Genomic DNA, 25,960 nt, shown 5'->3' with positions numbered 1-25,960 from the left:
ACCAACAACCTTGTATTTGGTTTAATATGCCCCTGGGGTCAGGAAACTTCTAAAAGACCAGTTAAGCTTTTAATTCAAGTACAAATGTCAAACACTAAGACCAAAGTTACAGGGTTTTTTCTTTTTTCTTTACAGTGACAATTTGTTACACATTTTCTCTTCTTGATTCCAGTGCATGAACTGACACAAACACTGTGTGTGTGTGTGTGTGTGTGTGTGTGTGTGTGTGTGTGTGTGTGTGTGTGTGTGTGTGTGTGTGTGTGTGTGTGTGTGTGTGTGTGTGTGTGTGTGTGTGTGTGTATATATATATATCTATGTATATATATATATATACATATATATATATATACACACACACACATGATTTCAAAACAAAATTCAAAAAGTGTCCATTACAAGGTTTCCTTTTTATCCCGTTACATGTCACCACCAAGGTCAATGATTAGCTTAAGGATATGGACATATTCATATACAGACACAATTCATAATAAATAAAATCATAAGACATCTACAATACCCCTTGATGACGGTATAAGCATGAGCTAACGTACACTCTTATTTTTAATCAGTAGGTAATGAAAGCATGATTTCTTTTTTTTTGTAATGTTTTTCTTATTAAAGTGCTCCAGTATATTTCTTTGCAAACCATGTGAAATGAAAAGCAAAGATAATTCACCATATGGGATCTCAAGTGTAAAATTAAATATTCTCATTGCTTACATTACATGCTACGAGCTGACCGGATTTAGGAAATGTACACGTGACCTGGTGTCTATTATTGTACTGAATAGAACAGAAATGACAAAGGAAAACTTTGGATATCATATCTTTCACACAAACCTCAAGGGGCCCAGTGCATGAAGATAGTGGACTCCTTGATTAATCCATTCTTTACATCTTCAAGCCTACCCAACAGTGAAACATATACATTTTAAAATTGATTAGACTGAATACTGGCATTTGAATGCTTACTGTCGAATGGGTGATGGCTTCAAATCAAAAGGCTACCATCATTCTGCACTAGGCCCCTTTTTAAATGACCTGATAATAATTCATGCATTTCACATAGCTGTCCTTCCACAAATGTCTGCTCTATCTTGCGGTATGTCAAGATTAGATTAATGCAGTTGGTTGTGAACAAGAAAACAAAGGTTTTCTGAAGCTAATAAAGCATGATGAAACTCTGCATGCTGGTATGTGCAGGCAAGGTCTCCCCCTTGTGTTTGATGCAGGGTACAGCAGCCTCAATTAGCAACTCAACATGTAAGTAGGTTTCAGATCCTTGTTTAACAAACCTCAAGGACCATCATCAACAGCCTCTAAGATTTCCTCAGCTTAATGTTACAATATATGGTTGATTATTGTTCCGTCAATTCTGTCCACAGAGGGGTTTAGACTTCACTAGTTCAAACTAATGTGAAAGTCTTGATTTCATTAACTTCAATAATCACCGATTACTTCATTTACAGTATGCTTCCACAGAATGATTTGTGATAAAATAAGTGGGAAAAAACAAAGAATAGTAACGTGAGGGGGGGAAAAAACAGTAACGAGAGAAAAACAGTAACGTGAGGGATGATCAGAAAAATTAGCCACGGGCTAACTTGGAGCAATTAATATAATGTAGCATACAACCGTTATAGTTCTGTGTTCCAGAGTTTCCAGTTTAAGACAGGCAAGGAATGCATTAAGTTAAGTAAATAAGGTGTGTCAATTCATTATAAAAAAGCACAACACCCACACCAACCCACCGCACGTCTACCAACCCCTATAGGCATAATATATATGCACACAAACACACACAGGCAACGCTGCCTTCCATAATCCTGTATCCATTAATGTCCGTTCCATTCTCCCTTCTGCTCTGGTCACCCAGAGGCTCCACTGGTCTCACCAGGTCCAGGCTGCATGAGCGTTCAAATGGTTTTGTGAATGTTTTTCAGGATGGTTTGTCAAAGATTACCCAGATGATGTTGATGTATTTTCTCCTCGCTTCTTCTCCTTATGACCATTGCCTGAGGTGTAAACCTTCCATCTGATTGGTGAGCAGAGCTGCCCATCGACTCTCGGCTTAAGACAGAGCTCAGGATACCACAGGAGTCATGTCCCATAGCTGGAGACGCACACACACACACACACACACACAAACACACACACACACACACACACACACACACACACACACACACACACACACACACACACACACAAACCTAATCAACTGCTTGTCAAACACGGAAGACTTCATGGACAGAAATGCTTCTTGTATTTACTCTTATAACTTTTATACTTTGTCTTATGATGGTGTTGCACAGAAATACTGCATGTACCTATGTTTTCTTTTTGAAAATGTAAAGCGTAATAAGCAAAAAATAAAACATATCTGATGACCCATGTTACCGATTTGACAATAAACATCATGTCACATGTAGGGTTGGGACTCGATTAAAAATAATCATCTAATGAATTAGAGGCTTTGTAATTAATTAATCGCAATTAATCGCATTTTTTTCTTTTTTTTTTATTAATTTTTTTTTATCCCGCGATTTTTGTAACCCATTTTTTTCACCCGGTGCCAATTTCCTAAGTGATCCTGGGCGCTACACCAGCACTACACCAGTCCCCCACAGTAGGGAGGCCAGGGCCGAGCTCATGCTTCCTTCAGGCATGAGAGCCAACTGACCTTCTTGTCACCTGACAGGGGGGAGTTTCCCTGGTTGGATGTAGCGCGTGGAAGGAACACGTTATTCCAACCAGTTCCCTTCCCCTCCATCAGGCGCCCCGGCTGTCATGGGGGAGGCAGTATAGTGACCAGGATTACTACATGTTTTTGTGAGGGTATTAACTACCCTAGGAGACACGGGGAGAACATGCAAACTCCACACAGAGTAGGCCCTTTCGCCAACCCCACCTAGGGTATGGGCGCTGATGACGCGGAGGAGAAGACACGCCCCCAGCGCCCACAGCGTCCCCCGGCGGGAATCGAACCCAGGACCTTCTAGCTGTGAGGCGACATCGCTACCGACTGCGCCACCGTGCCTCCTAATTAATCATCCTAATTAATCGCATTTTAATCGCATATCAATATTTGACCTGAGAACAGTGAAAAGCATTTTTTTTCAAATGGATTTTGGCATACATCTTTAAGTACATGTACTCAAGAACTGTACTTAAGTACAATTTTGAGATATTTGCACTTGACTCGAGTAATTCCAATTTCTAAAACTTTTACTACAGTAACTCCACTATATCACAGAGGCAAATATTGTACTTTTACTCCACTACAATTATTTGAAAACTTTATTTACTAGTTACTTTGTAGATTTCGATTATTATTACAAAATAATACAGTAACCACTTAAGCCCTATATTGGCGATTTGAAAATAGCAGATCTGCAAGCGCAACGCATTGTTAGCTTGTAGATCTTTTCCACCACCATGGTGTGTTGTTACTGTTGTTTTATAGTAGTTTAATTAATTATTAATAAAAATCGCGCACATGTGACCCACACCGCATCGTGCCCCCCCCCCCCCCCCGTCTGAAACTCGTCCAGTGAGAAACGTTCCGCGGTGCAAAAATGGGTGCGATTAAAATGCGTTAATTTTTTTTTACGCAATATTTTTTCTGTAATTAATTGATCGAAATTAACGCGATAAAGTCCAGGCCCTAGTCACATGACATCACACTGTCTCACCTTGATGATCTTGTCGGTTCCAGAGGTGAGTAGACTTCCCGTGGTTGGCTCATAGTGCATGTAAACTATACTGTGCTTGCTGTCATGGAAAGTGGCCGTAGGCGCTCGACTGGAACGCACAAAGTGGAAACACGGTTACTTTACCCTGGTCAAGGAATTGAGGAATTAAGTCCAGTCTCATATCATATTGAACACAAATCATTCTGCTCTATCAAAAAGATGATTCATTCACAGAGAGTCACACAACGCATTCTATTACGTGAGGCCACTACAAACCACCTTTGTGCATTCACCAGCAAAAGTGCATTTAACCACATAAGCCCTATTTGTCGTGTCGTGTGATAGTGTCGAGCAAAAATAATCGATCTACAAGCTTACAACGTGTCATATATCATGACACATTGTGAGCTTAATGTAGATCAGCTATTTTAGCTATTTGGGGAAATTTGTGAACATATTTGCATAATGTTTAAAGTTTAGCTAAATGTTAACTGCCCAAAATAGGGAGGCCAGGCTGTAAGTGGTTAAGATCGTGTGTATATCACAGAGCCGGGGTCAACATATGGTAACAGGAAATGGAACTCACTCGTCATCAGTGATGGACTCGTGGCAGCTGTCGCACACTCGCACCTCAAACTCGAAGCCCATGAGGGGGATGGTGGTGCGTTTGGACGAGCACTTCCCACACACTGCCTGGCCACACTTCCTACAGTGGTGCTGACACAGAGAAAGCAGAGAATCTAAATCATGTGCCCAGTCAACGGTCTTACTCCCCCTAATGGGTAGAAAACAAAACTACATCACTAAACTGTTTTATCATTTATCATTCAGTTTTTTTCTCATTTATTATCTCTCATTAACGCTCCTATTTTCTCACAATGCCATGTATTATGCAGTACCTATCATTACTCAGTCCTTTACATGTGTAGCTGTCAGGAAATAGGAGTGTAGAGACAAGACTCTCCTTGAATTGAGAAACACAGTTGGCCCAAAGAGTGACAACGAGGAAGACCACAGGATGTCCACTGAACATTACCAGAATTGAATGGTTGCGAAACCTAAATCTATATAAACTAAAGCTAAAGCTAAAGGATTTGAGATGATGATGAGTTCATGATGTCAAATATCACAATAATTTTCCCTGATTAGCTCGATATTAATAATGTGACAATATCTTAGGGTATGACTAAAGGTTTGATAAATTATCATCAGTAATGTGGATATAATGACAGAACTGGTAGAGTTATTCAGTGTTCATGTCACTAAGTTAGAACAGTCTAATACGTTATCATTTTACTGTAATGCAGCCACAACATTACAATAACTACAATCCAAGATGATACCTAGTTTCATATCTATAGCGATACATAAACATTATATAAAATAAATATTCTAATATATATTTCTAATTCTTCCTAAGGCATGGACCATCAACATTGATACCTGAAAGAAGATTTGAATTCATAACTTTGATTTGTTAAAAATTAAATAAATATAGGGGGGAACATTTTTATTGTACTTTGTTGTAAGATAAATATAGTATCTACAACATTTTGAAGAGTTAAAAGAAGAAATAGGGATGGTTAATGTAGTTAACATTCATATTGAATTAACTTGTGATATTATCAAACATAAATATGAAACATATTAGACAGTCTATTTTCTCAAAAGGAAATGCATATAGGGAGGGATAATACATATCCCCACCGGCGATTACAAAATGAATGATATATGATGATATATCAAAAAGGAGAGGCAAAACAAACCCTGATAATTAGGAATGTACAGTACCTGCCGTAAGCCAATCTTCTTACTGTCCCACATCTGTTTGAAGTTCCAAAAGAAGGGCTGTTCACACTTCTGACACGAGTCACTGTCAAGCCACTCTGGGGTCTGGGCAAAGACAAAGACACAGACACACACACACACACCGCTTTATTAGTGTTTGTTTGACAACTAACACCTTACCTGATTCATACACGGTGACATGGTTCTGTTACACACTGCTCATCATATGATGATGTGTAATATTAATAACTAATGAGAAAGAGAAGGAAATTAAAGCGAAGGGCAGGAAATTAAAGCCAAAAGTGCTGTAAAAGAAAAAGCAGAGGGATGGACTTAATGTAGAAAAATACTTGATCAAAGTATGAAGGACCGTTCACACCGGGAGCGTTTATTTTGTGCAATTAATCCGCATTATTACACAGCTTGGTTGAATGCTTGATTCACTGAATTCAGCGGCGTGTTATTTTTTAATAATGGCCGCTGAATTCAATAACAGAAGGCTGTCTAATCAAAGACTCAGAGCACCTGCTCATATCAATCTGCGCTGCTTGATTTTTGCCGTATCCAACATGGCAGCCATGTAAACAAACGCATTGCTCTCAAGAATGTTTTTGAAAACATTTGTAGCGAGAATGCAGTAACCGCAAATGTATTCCATTTCATCAACACTTCCCGACACGTTGCATTGGATGCACCTGGCATAAATTTATGGACTGCTTTCCTTACCGTAAGCAATGAAATCCTTCGTTTTGTTACTTTTGAGTTACTATTAATTAGTAGCCGTGTAATAAGCGGGATCGCAACGGGGTCTAATCCCCCTGCCGGGATTTATTTCTCAACAATGACCGGCTCACCGTCAATTATCCCTTGCTTAATTTAAACTGCTGTTAGTGTTATGAGTACATGTACACAGAGCGCGATTGTTACGAGGCGATTAAGCAATGTCATTATTTTTCTAAACAAGGTAGATTTTTCAGAGCGAATAAAATCATCAACCTGTATGAATGAGACATCCCCAAAATAAATGTTTGATGTGAAATAATCGTGTCGCATTTTTTATTTTATTGTTTGCATCGCTCCTGGTGTGTAATGACCTTTACAATGCACAAAACAGGACAAAAAAGTATTTCAATGTATTTTTTGTGAGTGAAAACAGGAGGGGACCCTTGGGAATCTTGTCAACTAAGTATAGGGTTTAAGTGGTTTTAACACCCTTACAGAGAGACACTGGATGGGCTGATCCTTGGGAGAACAGCCAGTACAGCGATTCTTTCATTGCTTAGAGGAGAAGCACGAAACACTTGACCTTTCAAAAGGAATGTGGAGCGACCGTCAGTGTGGAGGAAATCAAGAATGAATCCAGATGAAGTATCATGACTGCAGTGACAAACAAAAAAACGACTGACACTGGGGGAACAAAGGGAGGGACTTTGGTTTCATATAAAAGCAATTTCAGTCCTTACTAACTAGCTTTCTGGAGACTGACAGAGGACAAGAGGGAGGACGCAGGGTTATCCAATCACAGCTGGATTATGTCTGTGTGGTTATGGGCGTGCGTGTGTTCCCCCATGCCTGTTTTTGTTGTGCACACACCAGTGCGCATGTGTGTGAATCAAGAGTACATTCTGCTAATCTGGTGACCTTTCCTGGCTCTCTCGGGAGAGCTTAATCCTCAGTATGAGGGAGAACATCTTACACAGTATTATGTGCTCATCTACATATCATGTACACACACATGCATGCGTGCACATGAATTACAGATGCACACAAACACACTCTAGATCAGGGCTACTCAACTTAAGATGGCTCAGGGGCCACTCAGCAAAATACCAAAAGTCCAAGGGGCCGCCATAAAAATGACGGTCCTATTTTGGATTTTTCGATTTTGTAACACACAAGAAAATGTACATTTTGACATCATATTCTTTTCACTGTACCAGTTTATTTTGTGTTGTGTGTATGTCCAGTGGCAGACACCTATCCTGGGCGCGCGGCAAAGCCGCGCGGCCGGAAAAATTTGGGGGTCAAACCCCCCCAAAAACCCGAAATGCATAGAAAACTATGCATTATACCTGTAACAATTGACGCACCTGTATGTATGTCTGTCTGTTTGTTTTTGAAAAATGTTTTAGCAACCCATATATTTGAACGGAAATGTATATTTTTAAGTTTTTTTTTTTTTTTTTTTTTTTTGGACCATGAGGGGGCCGCCAAGACGCTGCGATCGGGCCGCATGCGGCCCGCGGGCCGCGGGTTGAGTAGCGCTGCTCTAGATATACTACGTTTGGCGGCAAAGCAGCACTGTCGTCTCTGCACGCTGCAGAACGCCAAAGTTGTTGAGTGATTGAGTCTGAAAAGGGACACTGCAGGAGCTGTGTCTGCGTGCGTGCGTGCGTGCGTTCGTGTGTGTATGTGTGTGTACCCCCTCACCTCTTGTCGTGTCACATCCATGTTCCAGATGACGATACCTCCATCAGTGCTGCAGGAGATGAGCTGACGAGTGTGTGACGCGTAGCACAGGCCCTGCACCTTGTCACTGTACGGAGAACATTTGCACGCACATACAGCCCGCACATACGAACACATAATTAATTTGGCTGGCAAAAGATGAAGCACTCAAAAATACAGTTTGCATATCTGACTTGCAACAACATTATTACTTAGTCAGCAGATGGTATAGCAGCTGTAATAAAAACGACTAAAAAGGAATAAATCCCAGGGGTACACCGGTCAACAGATATATTGGGTTTGAGTGTTTAACCAGCAATAACAATAATAACGCATTTTATTTATAATAATGCACTTTATGTTTGGACAAATCTCAAAGTGTTACAATAAACATTTGCATAAAAACCATCACACCACTGTAAAAAGATCTAAGAAAGCAGAAACAAAACATTAATAAAAACATGAGGGCATAAAGCCTAGAGGTAGCTAGGTGGCCTTGTGGTTAGACTGTCCGCCCTGAGACTGTGAGGTCTGGCTTAAATCCCAAGCTCTAAGTCCCAATGCCTCTCTGTTTGGCACTCATCAGCATTAAGGGTTGGATTGGGTTGAAGTCTCAACATACTAGCATCATGTGCAGGGGGTGTACTTGTACACCAAGCTGCCTCATGCTACGGAAACAGGAACCAAGCACATAAATAGTATAGTATTTTATCTGACTTTGACTATGTGCAGTTCAGTTGTTTTGTAAGATCCACGAGAAGCTTCAACTGAAATTATCAGTAATAAAAAACATTGGTGATGGTTTTTAAATCAATACTGCAGATGATCTATGTAAGTAGTCACATAAAAAGGGATGGAGAGAAAAATTATACTTTAATGCAAAAGGAAATAAATCAAATCTTTCATAATTCCCTGATTAAACTAATAATGTCCCTACCGACAACTCAGTGAAGGTCACCGTCAGTTGAGTGTGCGCACGTGATAGTGGTGGGAAAAACAGTTCATTTCGGTGAACGAGCGATTTCGTTCACGTTCACGGTAATGATTCGTTCAAATGATTCGTTCTCGTTCTCGTTCAGTAGCGCTTCCGGTGTATGCGCTACGCTAACTGCATGCAACTGTGTGCATCTGATCCCACTGACATGACTGAACAGAAACACAGCACTGTCAGACTCATTCACGATCTAATTGCACCATCTTCTTTGTAATATAACATGTAGAAGTAATAAATTACTGCAATATAGGCCTATAATGTAAAGTTATTTTTATTTGTCGATAATTATTTATAATACGGTAATAATATTTTTATACAAAGCAGCCTCAGTACACTCACATGACTATCGATTTCCAACCATGTCTTTAACTACTATTAACTTCATGAATAGTAGCTGTATAGCATACCATTTGCATCTTATACTCAAACTAAAACGTGTTAATTGGCCTATCTGTCCTTTGTCTAGGACCATGCATATTTATTTATTTTGATACTTAAATCTGGTGCTAACACTATCTGTTTTTTGTCCAGAAACAACAGTAGGCTACCTTTTATTTAAATTCAAATAGCAATACGCATGCATGTCTATACTGGAAAACTCTACAGCACAGCTTTCTGTCTGTCTGGTGGTCTGTCTGTCGCGGGAGGAATAACAGCCCGCCCGTCGTGTGTGCGGTGTGCGGGGGAGGGGGGCATGAACGAAATAGTGAACGTAACAGTTTCAAGGAGTGAACGTGTTCGTTCACGTCAAACTAGTTCTTATGAACGAATCGATCATGACCGACACATCACTAACACGCGAGGAGTACTTGTGTGTCACATTGAGTTTGCTGTGTGTGCTACGTGCAGCGTGTGGGTCGTACTTGTGGCCCTGCAGCTCGATAGCGGTGCCTTTGCGCCCTCCGATGTCCCACATGATGATGGAATGGTCTGAACTGCCAGAGAATAGCACCCTCTGGACTGGGTCCCAACACAGAGCTGTCACATTACCTGGGGAGCAGAGAACACACACACCAGAAAAGGGCTTAATAGTCAGTCAGAAACCTTGTATCTCCATCTTTTTATGTTGTATCATAAATGAATGCCCTATTTTATACTTTGTTGTATAAGTAGTAAATGTAGGCGATCTACAAGCTCACATGTCGCACTGTGTGTGACACATTGTCACAAATAGCAGATCTACAAGCTCACAACGTGAGCTTCTAGATCTGCAGATCTTGTGATCTGCAGAGGCTTGGACCCCCATTAAATGAACAATCAATACATTTTCCTCCTCAGTGGGTTGATCAATCAATCTGAAACTGCACATAAGCAATGACCATTGGCATATGCAGGGAGTAAGGAAGCCGATTCTTAACTTTGACCAAATTCAAGCTGTTTAATTGCATTTTCTCCACAGGCTATGGGACCTGTAGTTGCGGTCACAGTCTCAGCAGGCTATGGAATCTGTAGTCACAGTCGTGGCGCGACGGATGGTGGGTGAAAATGTGGGTATGGAGGACTAGTTCTTATTCAAGAGTAAAATGCCTATTAGTTTTTATAATATCTTGATTCGTTTTATACCATTATAGGCTATATTCTAAACCACTATCAGCCAGATCACGGCTCCTCATTCTTTGTTACTGTACATTTAATTAAAAAAACGAAATTGACACATTATAATGCATGTGATTTTATATAATGTGTTATAAGCATCTCAATTTGATTTGCTTTTGGCTAATGTATTTTTCACATATTCTTTTTATTACGCTACTGTATCTTATCTTGGTGGTTTTCCATATATGATTGTTGTTATTATAAAAGCCATGCCAGTTTACTGCACATGATGGAGTCTTCTTTCACAGAGCTTGAATGGGAGAAAGATGACCTTGTGAGTGGTGACACAGTACACGTGAAATCAGGTGACAACTCTCACAGTATCACAGTCATGAGCGCTCTCAGGTACGTTGTCAATAATACACTCTACAAAGATATTTGTTCTAATTTCTCTGTTCATTGTATAGGGACCTGCTAAAGAATGGAGTTCAATTGAACTGAAAACTACCCCTAGGATACATTAGGCACCTTATTATCACCACTGTAACCATAAAATATGAGGAAAACTGTCTCATTAATAAAAACTCAAAGAAGAATTCTCACATTGCAAATAGCCCTAGGCTACATGATTATGTAACGTGTGTGTGTGTGTGTGTGTGTGTGTGTGTGTGTGTGTGTGTGTGTGTGTGTGTGTGTGTGTGTGTGTGTGTGTGTGTGTGTGTGTGTGTGTGTGTGTGTGTACCAGTGTGTCCTTTGAAGGTGGTGACAAGACTACAGCTGTCCTGCTCCAGCTTCAAGATGGTGACCTGACCAGACTGGTCTCCTACAAAGGCATGCCTTGTCTCAACATCAAATCTGGGGAAATGACAGTTAAGGAATTGGAATATACTGCAGCATATAGTACAGTATCGGAATAACTGCAATTTACCGTATAGAGACCTGCTGAATAGAATTGAGCGTGGCCTTATTTTGTTATGTTTATATTATTAACATACTATATATTATGTTTTTCGATGTTTCTCAGCCTATCATCTAAACATCTACGAATGCAAAACAATATTTTAGAATCCATTTTCCAATACAATCTTAGAAATCCACTTTTGTTTTCAAATACACGAGAAGAACCTATGACGAAATTGTTTGGATGTGTTTCAATTTTGAACATTTGCTAGAGAGAGCAAACTGCATGTCTCACATTTCAGTTCAGCCTTCTCCTCCAACAACAAAATGTTTACAAAGTGTCAATGACTTCACTCTCAGTTTCACAGGACCCAGGATCAACTGGTTCCTTCTCTGACCTACAAACCAAAATGCATTTATCCTTTGTCCACACAGCAATATGTAGAAAGAGAAAAGCAAATAATCACACAAGAAGTGACCCAATTATCTGATCTAATCTAATTTTGTACTATCTTTCGAAAAGGAGCGCGGCATCCAATATGCAGCTACAAATCTAATTACAGGCCATCTCCGTGTTGTGATGGTTGGAGCGCAAATAACCCATTTGTCGACCACATTCATCTGCTGGCGCTTTTGAGTTTAAAAGTCAAGCGATTGGCCAATGTCAAATGTCAACAATATTTTACCAAAGAATGTAGCCTTAGCTGGGTTCCCTCTATATTGTATTCGATTCTGCTATTCTTACTATAAAATGTCATTTGAACAAGACTAGCATTCTTGGGCTGGAACGACAGTTATCAGTCTCAAAATCTTATCTCACACAAAGTCTCATTGGTATGGATCAGCGTTGTTGCTGCACGATCCAACTGCCTTTCACATGGCCATTACAGAAATCCAACCCAACCGTTTCCAGGACAACAGCATGACTAATACCTATTGTTAGCCCTCCCCGATAATAAAAGCTAACTGGAAGCTAAACTCACACTCCATCTTAACCACTTTCAACCTGGCATCCCTATTTTGAGTATGTCATTCTAGGCAAAAAAATGTCAAGCATCACAACACATTTTGAGCTTGTACATCAGCTACAGTATTTTCACTATTATAAGTATATATAAGGCTTAAGAGGGTTGTGCTGGAACAAATTTGGGGCCCTCAGGGAGACTTCTTTTTTGTTGTCGTCAGTATTACGGAGGTTATGTAAGAGTCATTCACCCAAGCATGGGCCACAGGTACCCACTTAAATTATTTTCCATCCCAATTAGCTAGGACTCAAGGAGCCATATTCACTAAGAACAGTCAAGAGCCAAGGCGTACCACATAGGCCTTGATGCCTGACAGCGTGTCCTGGGTTTGATTCCCGAGCCCGGCGGCAGATTAGCTACATGTCACTCCCAGACTCCCTCCCCTGTTTCCTGTCTCACTCCACTGTCCGATCGAAAAGCCACCAAAACAGAGAAGCAAAAAAATAAATAAAAGAAGAAGTACAACATATAGATAGATCACTACTATAATGTGACACTATAATGTGATGGTTCTATCATCCAGACAGAGTAGGGGCGACACTAAGGAGAGCTAAGTTGAGGATACTGTAGTCCAGAGACCCAGGCAGCAGTGCGGTAGATTCCTAGCTGCTGACCGCTCTCTGAGCAATGCCAAGTGAAGTTCTTGTCCTGGCCAGTAGAGAGAACCCACTCCATCTCCAACACAAACAACGCCACGGTCACTCTGCCCTGGTGGGCTACAGGGGGAGACAGGGAGATGTGGACACATTAATATCGGTCGGTACCAACCAAACAATATTGCTTGGTACACAAACATAACAGGTTTAACAATACAAGAACCAGATGAAGTCACTGTGTAAATATCACTCTACATTCATTCAACAATCTATATAGCATAGCATGTTGACATGGTGTGAGAAACCTATACTGGACAGAATGAGTGCTGGAGAATACATAAATTTGTGAACATGTTGAAGAATTGTTTAAAGGTTGACGTACTCTACAGGGTGAAGAAATTACAGATCATTACATTACAACTAACTAAGTGAATATTGTCCAAACACGTTGTACAGAGAAAGGTCAGAGGGCTCATTAAAACCACTTTTACCATTAAGACCTGGGACGCATCTGCGTCATTTTTAGATTTGAGCTAAAAAGCATTATTTTACACTTTGGCTATTCAAAAATAGCAGATCTACAAGCTCATAGCGTGGCACCGAGTGCCACGCTACGAGCTTGTAGATCTGCTATTTTTGAAAAATCGAGAAAATGTGTGCAAATTAATATATTTATATTCTTTATAAGCGAACATTTTTAACTCAAATCTTTGCTTCTGGGGGTCCCTGGAACAAAATATTTTGAGATGGGGGTCGGCGGCCAAATACATATCATTTTGGGGGTCCTTGACATGAAAAGGTTTGAGAACCACTGATATAGAAACATACGTTTTTCAGAAAACTGTTAGGATTTAGAAGACATAAGTAAGAATCGGCCTCAGGTCTTAATGGGTTAAGCCCTATAATATACTTTGTCGTATGATGAATTTGATCTACAAGCTCACAAGGCATCACATCATGACGTGTGGTGAGCTTGTAGATCTGCCATTTTCGCTATTCTGGAAAAAAACTTTTCCTATAATGACATGCCCAAAATAGGGACAACATGTTGAAAGTGTTTTTAAGAAGCGCACGTTATTGAGGTGACAGCCAGGGGATCATCGCCATGTAGGCAAACCACAGGGGCTCAACACGTTTTTCACATCAACAAGCTTCCAAGGAACTGAACTGTGGCACCGTTTTGGATTCCTCTCCTACAGTACCAGCCCAGTTGACACATACATTCTCACACACACACACACTTCCCGTCTCACCCTGGTAGGTGCGTGCCGGGGTCATCTTGTTGTAGTCTTCTGACAGGATGAACTCCTGTAAGACAGGAAGTACAAAACATGGTGAGACACCAACCAAGTCCTATGCAGCCAAATCCATACAGAGTCCTAACTCTCAGTGTAAAAACTGACCATTACAGATCCAATTTTACACTCTGGACCTACGTTGCGACATCAGGTTAAAAATAAACAAGAACCTCTTCAGATTCCCAAACAGATCTCTTCACCAACTGAGCAGCATGTGTCAGTATACATGAGTGTAATCTTGGAATTTCCTTTTACAACGTGACAGTTCAAATGTACATGCTGCATTACTACAACATTTAGATACAAGAAGCTTCTGCTTTCAAATTCCAATCGTCCTTGCAACCATTTTTTGTTGCAAGGACGAATAGAGATTTGGTGGAAAGGGAAAAATGAGGGGACCAAGTAAACCCTGGGGGACCCCGGTCAACAAAGTATAGGGTCTGCAGTTCATATTTTTCCTCTTCTGCAGAAACTGCCCATACTGTAGATGCTGTTCTATAGACTGCATTGCCTCACAAAAAAAGACATTCAATGCCGATCGGCTTAAGAGCCCATTAGTACACTGAAAAACCTAGCTCCTTCAAATCATTGACTGGTGCAGTGTCTGGACAAGACTGAGTGACAGAGGAATTCTACTGAATCCTCTGTGTGTGCGTGTGCGTGTGCGTGTGCGTGTGCGTGTGTGTGTGTGTGTGTGTGTGTGTGTGTGTTTTAGGGGTATTTGCTTCTCAGTCAACACAGAAGTAAAACCCTGCAGGCCTATATACAGAACAGAAGATAGACAGTTACAGACAATTCATTTCGGCTAAGGGTGTAAAGCCTTAAAGCCTTAAAGCCTGGGACACTCAAGGCAAAAATGTATGCATACAGATACACCATTGCAATGCTTGTTAACTTTGTTATTCTACCACTTAATTTGAAATAACTGACTCGGCAGGGAGGATTCTGTGGGCCAAAACCTTTTATAACAAACAATTAAAATGCTAAATAAAGGAACTAAACTAGGCTAGCTCATAGACGCCTGATTTATACTTGTTTGCCTCTGTGTCGCGCAACAAAAATAGCTGATCTACAAGCCCACAAGGCGTTGCAGTATATTAATCATGCCTTAGCGCTCAGTCATAGGGTGACAATTAACAGCCAAATCATCTTATATTTGATCATGGCAAATGATGATGATCAAGGCACAGGACTGAAATGTCGATCTAAGGAATTTAAATCACTTTAATTTGCCTGACATGGGGAAAATGAGTAGCCTACATAACACTCTACAGTACATTGCAACATGGAGCAGAGTTGAGAAGACCATGTTTCAGATCCCGGATGTCATCTTTAGCCACAATGAGCTACTGTAACTGTACAGCCTAGTTTCCTATCTATTATGTACTGTACACACGCTTGACCACATTCCTCCATATTATGAACCTCTCCATATATCAGCGTTTCCATCTATGTCAAATACTGCAAAATAAAGGTATATTCCGTTCAAATTGCAAGAAGAGAAGAATGGGCATTTGCTGCTTCCTCTTAGAAAGCCAAGACAAATATGACCTTTTCAAACCAGTACATTTCCCATGGAGGAAACTCAGGGGAGTTCATTTTGTGTTTGGAAGGGATAAAAGGTTGGCATTTGAACTTACACAGACGGATCCGGTGTCCGTACCCACTGACAGTCTCCTGGTTTCTGGGTTAAAGGACATACAGGTGCACGAGGCTGGGAAGACAGGGAAATACAAGACAGTTAAACTCTTGTTTGCGCCACTATCAAACACAACTTCAGTCGCTAACTTCCCCTCACGCACTGCCCCCCTTTGGTGGCTGGGAGTAGTGCTTTTTTGCCCACCACCCCCCCCCCCCCCCCCCAATTCTTGCAATGAGGGACACAGGGCGCATGCGCACGCTGCGACCGGCAGCGAGAGATATGTTTAATGTATGTAATATGTTTTGCTAACTCTTGTTGTAAACCTATTTTCCCTTTTGGGACATTAATAAAGAATTTGATTTGATTTCTTTACTTCTAAACCTTTGGTGTTTATTTGGATGTCAGTTTTGTATTGCTCTGTTAAGAACAGCTACCTTTTATTTGTGTGTTGTTTCTTCTCTGCTCCATAAAAACATTGCAGTAAAGCATCATAGCAGCATTGCTGATGGATCTGTAATGGTTATATAAAGCAGCTGCAGAGTGGTGAACCATGTCTGCAGACCCACCTGTCCATACCACCACCCATGCAAAAGGCAGTTTCAGTGTGCCTCCATGAGGTCTAACAAAACTCCATTACCTCAAGGAGCACCAGACAACGTGCTAGGGAGGCCAAGGGGCTGGTCTGACCCATATATCACATATAGTAACATTATCACATATAGTAACATTATTTTACTTTTTTCTAACCTTTAACATTTTTCAAAAATAGCAGATCTGTAGCTCACTTTGAGATTTTTTTTCCAGTTTTTTTTTAAAAAGTGGTTTAATAAAATAAAGCTCAGTTTGTATAGTTTATATTTAATTGTTGAAGTTTAATATATATACTTATTTAAAAATGCATACCTATCAAAAATGGATATTCTTTTCTATTTATTTGTCGCATATAAGTTTCTCAAATTGATTTTTTAATACAATCTAAGTTTTTCTAATTAATTTCACACTTTTGTTTGGAAAATAGCTAGGAGGATCCAGCATGATCCAGAACAAAACAAACACTCTGAGGTCATCATCCCTGATGGCAATGACTGCAGGACGCTAACATATGTAGGTGTAGACTAGTCATCAACTGCCAATCCTCAGTTTTGTTGACTTGGCTATGCTTTCAGTCCTTTTAAGCTAGTTAATAGCTTAAAAGCCAGACAAGCTTACAAGGGGTCATATTGCGACACACTGTGAGCCTGTAGATCTGTTATTTTCATTAATTTGTCCGCAAAAGTTATTAAAACTGATCTATTATTTGTTGTACCACAAGTAAGACGCGCGAACGCGGGAAGCGAACGCCAACAAAAATAAATGATAATGAAAAGAAATCATCTAAAAAAAAGTAACCAATAAAAAAATATATAAAAAATAAAATAAAAATCTGCGTTAAAAGGAGCATCTTAGAAAAATACAAATTCACAAAAAAAAAACTTTGAATGTTTTTGAACAATTCAACAAAGTGTTTGAAGTGGCTGTTTCACCCACTTCCGGGGGGCGGAGCCAAAATCCGAGCCCGAAGTATTTGTTCGTAGACCCCCACTTAGGGGGGGTAGAAAAAGTTTCGGAGCGATTCGGGCACTTTTCATTTAACATGGGGTTTCAATGGGGAGTTTTTAGGAACCTTCTCCGGGGCGTGGCTTCCGGGGGAAGGGGCGGGCTTAAACGCAACCTTGTCAGGTGTGTTCAGTTTTCAAATGCCTTTCATTTGATGTATGGTACGTCTATATTGGACATTTACTTGGCTGCACACAGGGCTGAGGCAGTGCACGCACACAGACACACGGAGACGCACACACACAAGCCGAGCACGGTTTCATAGTAAGCTCCACTTGCGCGGAGGCGCGCCTTCGGCGCGCCTCCTTCCGCTGCGTTCGCAACTACCACTTTCACCACATGACCATGTTGTTTTTCTTTGCAAAACTGGTTGCCTAGTCTAGTCTACTGATGTTTTTTAAGAATGTCTAGTCAATGATTCCTTTGTTACTTTTTATCGTGAATATGGCTAGACAGAAGCAGAGAAAAATATCACAGAATTCAAGTGGTTATTATACGTAGATGCAGTGTAGGAATTTCTGTGGGGGCTCAACTTTAAATGACAAAATATCCAGAATATGAGATTGTGGGAACTGGGAACATGGTCCATGTTTGGCATCGGACCCAGAAATCTGGCATTGGTCGGACTCTAATCATGGGACCTGTCCAATGATGAAAAAAATCCATTCATTTATCATATGACTCATGATTCATAGTAGGTTTTTTTTTTCTTAATCATTTTCTCAATTTACTAGTTCTGAAACATTCCTGACATTTTACAGACAACAGCATGGGATTTCCATTTATTGCACAAGTGGGTGAACAAATGGCAAAATAGAAAATGGGAAGTGACACTGCTTGATGGCAAATTTCAAGGAAACCAGAGACCACAGATACAGTAGGTATCTATGAGACCACAAGCCCTTTAGCAAGCTAATCTAATCCTTACAGGTATGAAGTCTGCACAGATCTATTAAATATTTAGTATTAATTTCTCATAAATATTCACAAGATATTTTGTTTCACTGAGGAAAAAAAAAAAACCTAGGCTATCATTTAACTTGTTAATACTCATAAAACTGCAGCTAGGCAGACTGATAAGTGTGCTCTGGAATCAAGTGGTTTAATTACAGTGAAGATGTTTTGGCCACATTCATACAGTAGGTACTAGGTACAAGTAGACAAAAAAAAGAAAACAGGCAAGCTTAAAGCCAAATTTAAACTCTGTAGTATGATGAATTGTCTGCTGACGAGGACTTACGGTATCTTCAAGATAACAACACATCACGATGAGTGAAAAAATCCGCTAAACCACGTGAACCCTAACTTCCCTATTCCGGGATGAACATTCAGCGAAAATAGCAGATCTTCAAGCTGTGAGCTTGTGCATTGGCTATTTTAAGATCTGCTTTCACCAACAAGATTTGGCGTAGAGGGGGAAAATGAGTGGGCTTAGTAGAGATCCCTGTGGGACCTGTGGGTCAATGAAGTATATAGGGTTAAATAGTAAATAGTCAACTTACTTGTCATTGTATGATAGACACTAGGCCAGTATTGGCCACCGTCCCTCTTCAGCCATACCCGAATCGTCCTGTAAAGTTAGGTGAGAGCTTGGTTTAGCTTCTGAATGACAATGGCACCTGACCTCTGCTTTATTATCAGCATTAGGTGCTACCTTTATACCAGATGCATAGACATCACCCCATGTCACTGGTGCAAGGGCATGTGTGCATGGACATGGGTGTGCACGCGCACGCGCACACACACACACACACACACACACACACACACACACACAAGGCAGGCAAATACACAGCCTCCAGGGAAGTGAAAAGCACACAATTCAGGCAAGACAAGTTGGGAGAGCAAGCAGTTAAAGATACATATACGACATACCTTTATCACTACACGTCACGACATACCTTTATCACTACCCTAACCAGTACAGAAGAGCCATATTCCCCCTGACACACCCATGCAGTTCATTCAGCACAACTCAGCAACAACAGCCTTTTAATTAGCCAGTTAAGGAGTGAGTCATGTTTGAGTATTTCCAATCCCACATGCCATGATTTTAAAAAATCTATCTATAACAAAGACAAAACAGGCATCCCAAATGCTTCTTATTATCATGAGTCTGTTGAGTTTATTTAATTTAGACAGATTGTCACATCTGATTTTGATGCAAACACTTTGACAATGTCAAAATAAATTCAAAAAAACTCAATAAAAGAATATTAAAAACAATTTAGACAGATTGCTAGTTTGGGGTGGGGTCTACAATATAGGATCATCAACCACATTTTCATTTTCATACGAAAATGTATTAGCCTGATCTGCAAGTGCAAAACATTGATCCAGGGGGGGGGAAAAAGAAGAACAAAGCTATTTTCATTACATAGCCATGTGTAGAGGGTTATTTGTAGCCTATGCGTAAAATGTGTAACTCTGTGGTTTATGGTTTATAAACCACTATAGTGGTTTATAAACCATAAACCACAGAGAGTTACACATTTGTAACTGGCTATAGCCATACTAGAATGACTAAGCCAGGTCAGCTGACTTTGACCAGGCAGTTTTATGGGAAACCGAAACGTGTCTTTTAAAAACATGAAGCCACAACAAAAGATGGTGCATTTAAACGATCAAAGGCAAACAAGACATGAGTTCAACAGCCCGATGGATCGATGACCCGAACTGGAATGGGGGGGGACACTGTACAGTGTTGCCAGGTTTTGTGAGAGACATAAGCAACCAGGTCTAAGAAAACAAGCCCAAAATAAGCACATTTAGGCCACATGAGCACTTTATTTAAACCTATATGCATCGGCTCACAACGAGCTTGTAAGATCTGCTATTTTCAAAAACTCTAGCGCTAAAATGTGGGATATTTGGAATATGAAACATTCTTTATAACACAAATGCTCCCTGGACCCTAGCTGGCACAAAACATTTTCATTAAAATATTTGAGAACCACTGGTTTAAATAATAATTTAAAAAAAAATAGGAAGCAAGCCTAAATTAGCATGTACACGTTAGAAACAAGCCCAAAAAAAGCACCCACCAATTTTTACAAGCAACTTAACAGAAAAAGAAGGCCAAAGTCGCTTATAAGAAGCCGACATGGCAACGCTGACACTGGACTGAGGCGTGACAGAGGATAATTTCACACAAATACACACAGCTCATATCAGTTTAACTTCCCTAGAATAAGCTCACATTGAAGCTAAACTAGAATTACCAATGCAATCCAATGAAAAGCTATATCTGCCGTAGCCCTGAAATATGACTGTCATATCATGACAGTCATTGATGAACTTCAACCTGTGCGTACATCTACATGAACGTTCAGATTTCAAATATAAAGTGCTTACCACATGGCCACGGATGTTACAATTACGTACGGTCCTTCAGAAGTACCCGTATCTTCCATATTGTTCAATAAAAAGCATTTTAATCCAATCGGTGACCATTTTCTCAACGAGTTATAATAAATTAGCGTGCAGTACACCTCCCAACCAATAGGGTCGCGTAGTTGAAAGCATATGGCAAAAATACGGAGAATATGGTCACCAATCGGATTAAAATACTTTTCATAGACCAATACGTAATATACGGGTACTTCTGAGGACCCGAACCCAATTGTAACGTCCATGGCCATGGGATAAGCACTTTATATTTGAAATCTGAACGTCAATGTAGATGTACGGGCGGTAAATGGAGAAAAAGCAAACGCCAGGTTCGTCCATGACTGTCATGATATGACACTTCCCTTATGGAGCTAGATTTCTATGGATCCAATGAAAAGCTATCTGCCGCATTAATGCATGCATCTTACCTGTCCTCAGAGACGCTGATCACCCCGTCCTCCTTGGGGATGACCACAGCCGTGGTCACCACATCTTGGAAAGCCTCTATCTTGCTCAGCAGGACGGGCAGGCGATCCTGTGGCTTGTTGGGCTGGACCTGCTCGGCCGCCATGTGGAATAAATATTATGTACTATTAACCTCCTTCTCCAGTTTGGCCTTTTTGGTAACATAACACTTCAGTGGAGCAGCAGCATAGCTAGAGACTGGTGTCGCTGCTTCGGTGCGACCCGTGCACAGTCAGTGTTGTGGCAGGGGGGCAGGTAGCCAAAAATGTTGGCTAGCGGTGTTGCCAGGTTTTGTGAGGGAAATAAGCAACCAGGTCTATGAAAACAAGCCCAAAAGAAGCGACTACGCAACGGCTATTTGAAAAATGTAGATCTGCTATTTTCAAAGAATGAAAAGAAAAACATCTTGATAAAGAAAAAGCTAATCTTGAAAAAAAAAAAAACATTTTAACAACACAAATCTTATGTTGGGGGGTCCCTGGCACAAAATGGGGGTCCGTGGACAAATACATATTAATTTGGGGGTCATTGATCATGAAAATGTTTGAGAACCACTGGTTTAAACAAGTTAAAACAACATTAGGAAACAAGCCCAAATAAGCAACTACACTTGACTTTATAAACAAGCCCAAAAAACCGCAACGCACAACTAGCAAACAAGCGACTTTACAGAAAAAGCCCAAAGTCGCTTATAATAAGCGGACATGGCAACACTATGGCCAGTCATCTGACAAGACATGCATGTAACGTACAGCGCACACAGGACAACGTCCAACAACACTAACACACTTCCGGTACATTTTGGTTTTGACTTCATAATAAATTATTTCAAGACTAAAGACTGTATTATTCAAAAATGATGATGATGGTGGTGATAATAATAATAATAGTCATCATCATCATGATAATAATAATAACAATTTTATTATATTATTATTAATAAAACATACTATTGTCAAGGTCGTAAATTCCTACAACCAGTGAAATATATATATTTTTTAACATTATTTTATTTATTTCCCAGATAGACATTATCCTCGTCCTCTTGTTGGAGGAAAATAGCCTTTTCAGGACTTTCTATTATTACTGAAAATTGAAAATATTTTGATCAAACTATTAAATTCAAATTCAACAGCTGAATTTCCAGGTGTATGTTCACTCTAATTGTAGGTTTTGGAAGAATAACTTGTGGCTTTTGATCTGCAGTGGGTTAGTGATGTTAGAACCCGCTTATGTTAAACGCATAACCCCCTTTTGAACTTCATGTTCATACTATACTTGCAATCTCACCAGACTAAAATAATGGACAGATCCCGTATCCGACTAATGATGGTTACAAATACTAAATATTGGTCTCCATTTTTATTGTTCACACTTTTGTGATCATGCACTTTTGTTGCACAATATGTAATCTCTCACAACATTCCATAATGTAAGCAAAAACAATGTAGATAAGTTTGCTTTTACAGTGGCATCATAAGCTTTTATTTTGAAAGGTTGATGGGACTAAGCTACAAAACCGGAAATAATATAGTAGGACAGTCAGTGATCATGTTTCAGTTGTTTTGATCAACTGGGCACTAGGGACAACTGGGCACAACTGGGCTTGACTTGTGCAGTGGTAAAAAGTAAAAATGTACTTAGTTACTTTACACCACTGGAAGTGATGATATTATTTTCCAAGCAGATTATATAAAAATGATGTTCGCTAATGATTCATATTTGATTTGGTGTCATGAAGAGCAAATTATTAGCTCAATAAAGAACCTCTCACTCCGCTATACAGCTCCGAGATTAGGTTCTAGGTGGTTACCTTCCAGAATCGGGTGAACGTCCGCCAAGGCTCCGCTGTTTACCCTTTTGTATATGTTGTATCCCAAAACTAATGGTAGATTCCAAGCCGCACGGATGTTTAAAGTTTGGAACGGAGCATAACATTTTAGGAACGGAGCGAAACTACCCGTTTAAATCGCTTATTTAGTCAGCCTGTGGCCATGTTTCCCATTGTAGCCAAACCGGGAGCAGTACTGGCAGCGGACGTAGGGGGGTTTTCCGGTTTGAATGGGGTTGTTTGGGATACAACATATACAAAAGGGTAAACAGCGGAGCCTTGGTGGACGTTCACCCGATTCTGGAAGGTAACCACCTAGAACCTCATCTCGGAGCTGTATAGCGGAGTGAGAGGTTCTTTATTGAGCTAGCAAATTATGAGCTGGGCTTAGCTTGTAAACTGACAGTCGAAAAAGTCGATCTATTTTTTAAGAGCAACCACCAACCATCAGAACTGCTGAAATGTGTTCACAGATTCAGAATGCACATTTTGTCGAGGTTGAAAATGTTGGCTCAAGGTGTGTGTGTGTGTGTGTGTGTGTGTGTGTGTGTGCACATGTTAAAACTGAACCTTTAATAACGAGGGAGGCTGTTGTTTACAATCCACATTGTGATGAGTGGGATCGATTATCTTCACTTGCAGATCAAACGCCATGTGTGAATGACTCCCCAGTAGTGATGAGCGGGCCGACCCGTAACCCGCGGGACCCGCGGGTCAACCCGCGGCGCGGGTGGTCGAGTCAGGATTTCAGAGGCATATGCGGGCTGCGGGTGAGCGGGCCAGCCACTCTCAAACGCAAAAAAAACCCCCCTATTTTGAACAACATGCTTTTTTATTTAGCCCATGACAATGTTGTGCTATACTGTAGACATTTAAAGCGACTTTGGGTACTTAAAAGAGCGCTATATAAATCTGAGCTATTATAATGATGATTATCTTTTTTTTCCCACCGGTTGAGCCATAGATTTATATATGGGTTCGCGGGGCGAGTTGAGGTGGGTTGGGTTCCGTGGCGGGGCGGACCGGGGCGGGTCATGAAAAAACCCGACCCGCACATCACTACTCCCCAGGCCTGTAGGTTATCAAACAGAACTAGAAAGTACTGTTCCTGAAGAAACAGTGTGGGATCGCTAAGAATGTTGCTGGTATTGAGTATTGATAGTGTTAGTAGTGTTAAAGGTTTGACATTTTTAAGGTTTGAAAGGGTTGAAAGGGTTGAAAGGTTCTAAAGGTTTGAAAGGTTTGAAAGGTTTGAAAGGTTTGAAAGGTTTGAAAGGTTTGAAAGGTTCTAAAGGTTTGAAAGGTTTGAAAGGTTTGAAAGGTTTGAAAGGTTTGAAAGGTTTGAAAGATGTGAAAGGTTTTAAAGGTTCTAAAGGTTTGAAAAGTTCTAAAGGTTTGAAAGATGTGAAATGTTCTAAAGGTTTGAAAGATGTGAAATGTTCTAAAGGTTTGAAAGGTTCTAAAGGTTCTAAAGGTTTGAAAGGTTTGAAAGATGTGAAAGGTTCTAAAGGTTCTAAGGTTTGAAAGGTTCTAAAGGTTTGAAAGATGTGAAATGTTCTAAAGGTTTGAAAGGTTTGAAAGGTTTGAAAGGTTTGAAAGGTTTGAAAGGTTCTAAAGGTTTTAAAGGTTCTAAAGGTTTGCGGTTCTGAAGGTTTTAAAAGTGTTAAAGGTTTGAAAGGTTTGTAGTTTTTTAGGGTAAAACAGTGATTGCTAGGGTCTAATAGGCGGTTGATATGGTCTAATAAGCAGTTTCTTCTAGGGTCTAATAGGCGGTTGCTAGGGTCTAAGTGGTGGTTGCTAGGGTAAAACAGGTGGTTGCTAGGGTAAAACAGGTGGTTGCTATGGTAAAACAGGTGGTTGCTAGGGTCTAATAGGGGGTTGCTAAGGTCTAATATGCAGTTTATATGGTCTAATATTCGGTTGCTAGGGTACAAAAGGTGGTTGCTAGGGTAAAACGGTGGTTGCTAGGGTCTAATAGGCTGTTGCTAGGGTATAATAGGTGGTTGTTAGGCTTTAATATGGTGTTGATATGGTTTAATAAGCAGTTGCTAGGCTCCACTGTAGCTAAATGGCATTTCCCCATTGAAATGAATGGGATTTTATAAGCAATTAAATGTGAAATATCTCTAAAAGTAAAAAAAAAATTAAATTTTCAAATGGTAGCCGATATGTCCTAAGTAGGCCGAACGTTATAGAGTTGGAACGGAGTTTCTAGCTAAAAGTATGAATTTCCCCATTGAAATGAATGGGATTTTTTTAGCAGTAAAAAGTGAAATATCTCTAAAAGTACAATTTTTTTTGGAAGTGAGCTTCCATCACTATGATGACCACTGTGATGACCACACCGCCCACTTCACACTGGGTGTGATTTTTACTTTACTTTCGTATTTCCAATTTTCAATACTTTTACTTCTACTCCACTACATAGCAGATGCAAATATTGTAGTGTTACTCCACTACAATTATTTGAAAATTGTAATTACTAGTTACTTTGTAGATGTAGATTATTATTACAAAACATACACTAACCACTTCTTCAGCCCTATATACTTTGACTATTTGAAAATAGCTTTGCAATGCGTTGTGACCTTGTAGATCTGCTATTTTCTGAAAACTTGGGACATTCTGCATAATGATGAGTACTTTTACTTGTAGTACTCTAAATATATTTTGATGCCAACACTTTTGTACTTTTACTCAAGTAAATTTTGAATATCGGTCTTTTACTCAAAGTAGAAAATGTGAGTACTTCTTCC

General features: G+C 40.1%; 1 protein-coding gene across 1 annotated transcript; it reads right to left on the bottom strand.

Annotated features, from left to right (window-relative positions):
* Positions 1 to 366: 366 nt before the first annotated feature.
* Positions 367 to 21,616, bottom strand: wdfy2 (WD repeat and FYVE domain containing 2). The gene is made up of 12 exons (XM_080456673.1): positions 21,337 to 21,616; positions 19,021 to 19,088; positions 15,921 to 15,994; positions 14,236 to 14,290; positions 12,952 to 13,102; positions 11,204 to 11,316; positions 9,789 to 9,915; positions 7,914 to 8,019; positions 5,487 to 5,588; positions 4,282 to 4,412; positions 3,696 to 3,804; positions 367 to 2,113 (listed from the first exon to the last, which is right to left on the bottom strand). The coding sequence occupies exons 1-12, from the start codon at positions 21,477 to 21,479 to the stop codon at positions 2,084 to 2,086; spliced, it is 1,209 nt and encodes a 402-aa protein (XP_080312799.1). The 5' UTR covers positions 21,480 to 21,616; the 3' UTR covers positions 367 to 2,083.
* Positions 21,617 to 25,960: the final 4,344 nt, after the last annotated feature.

Source organism: Gymnoscopelus braueri (assembly GCF_963280865.1).
Source record: "Gymnoscopelus braueri genome assembly, chromosome: 18".
Lineage (NCBI taxonomy): Eukaryota > Metazoa > Chordata > Actinopteri > Myctophiformes > Myctophidae > Gymnoscopelus > Gymnoscopelus braueri.
Note: the sequence above shows the minus strand (reverse complement) of the source record. Positions and strands in the feature narration are given on the sequence as shown.

What these genes read in the sequence shown, in the direction of transcription:
- wdfy2 (XM_080456673.1), bottom strand. Translation starts at nt 21,479, where the DNA reads ATGGCGGCCGAGCAGGTCCAGCCCAACAAGCCACAGGATCGCCTGCCC. An exon ending in ATCGAGCTGCAGGGCCACAA is followed by an intron (nt 8,020 to 9,788) that starts GTACGACCCACA and finishes TTCTCCGTACAG; the next exon opens with TGACAAGGTGCAGGGCCTGT. An exon ending in AGAAGATTGGCTTACGGCAG is followed by an intron (nt 4,413 to 5,486) that starts GTACTGTACATT and finishes TCTCTGTGTCAG; the next exon opens with CACCACTGTAGGAAGTGTGG.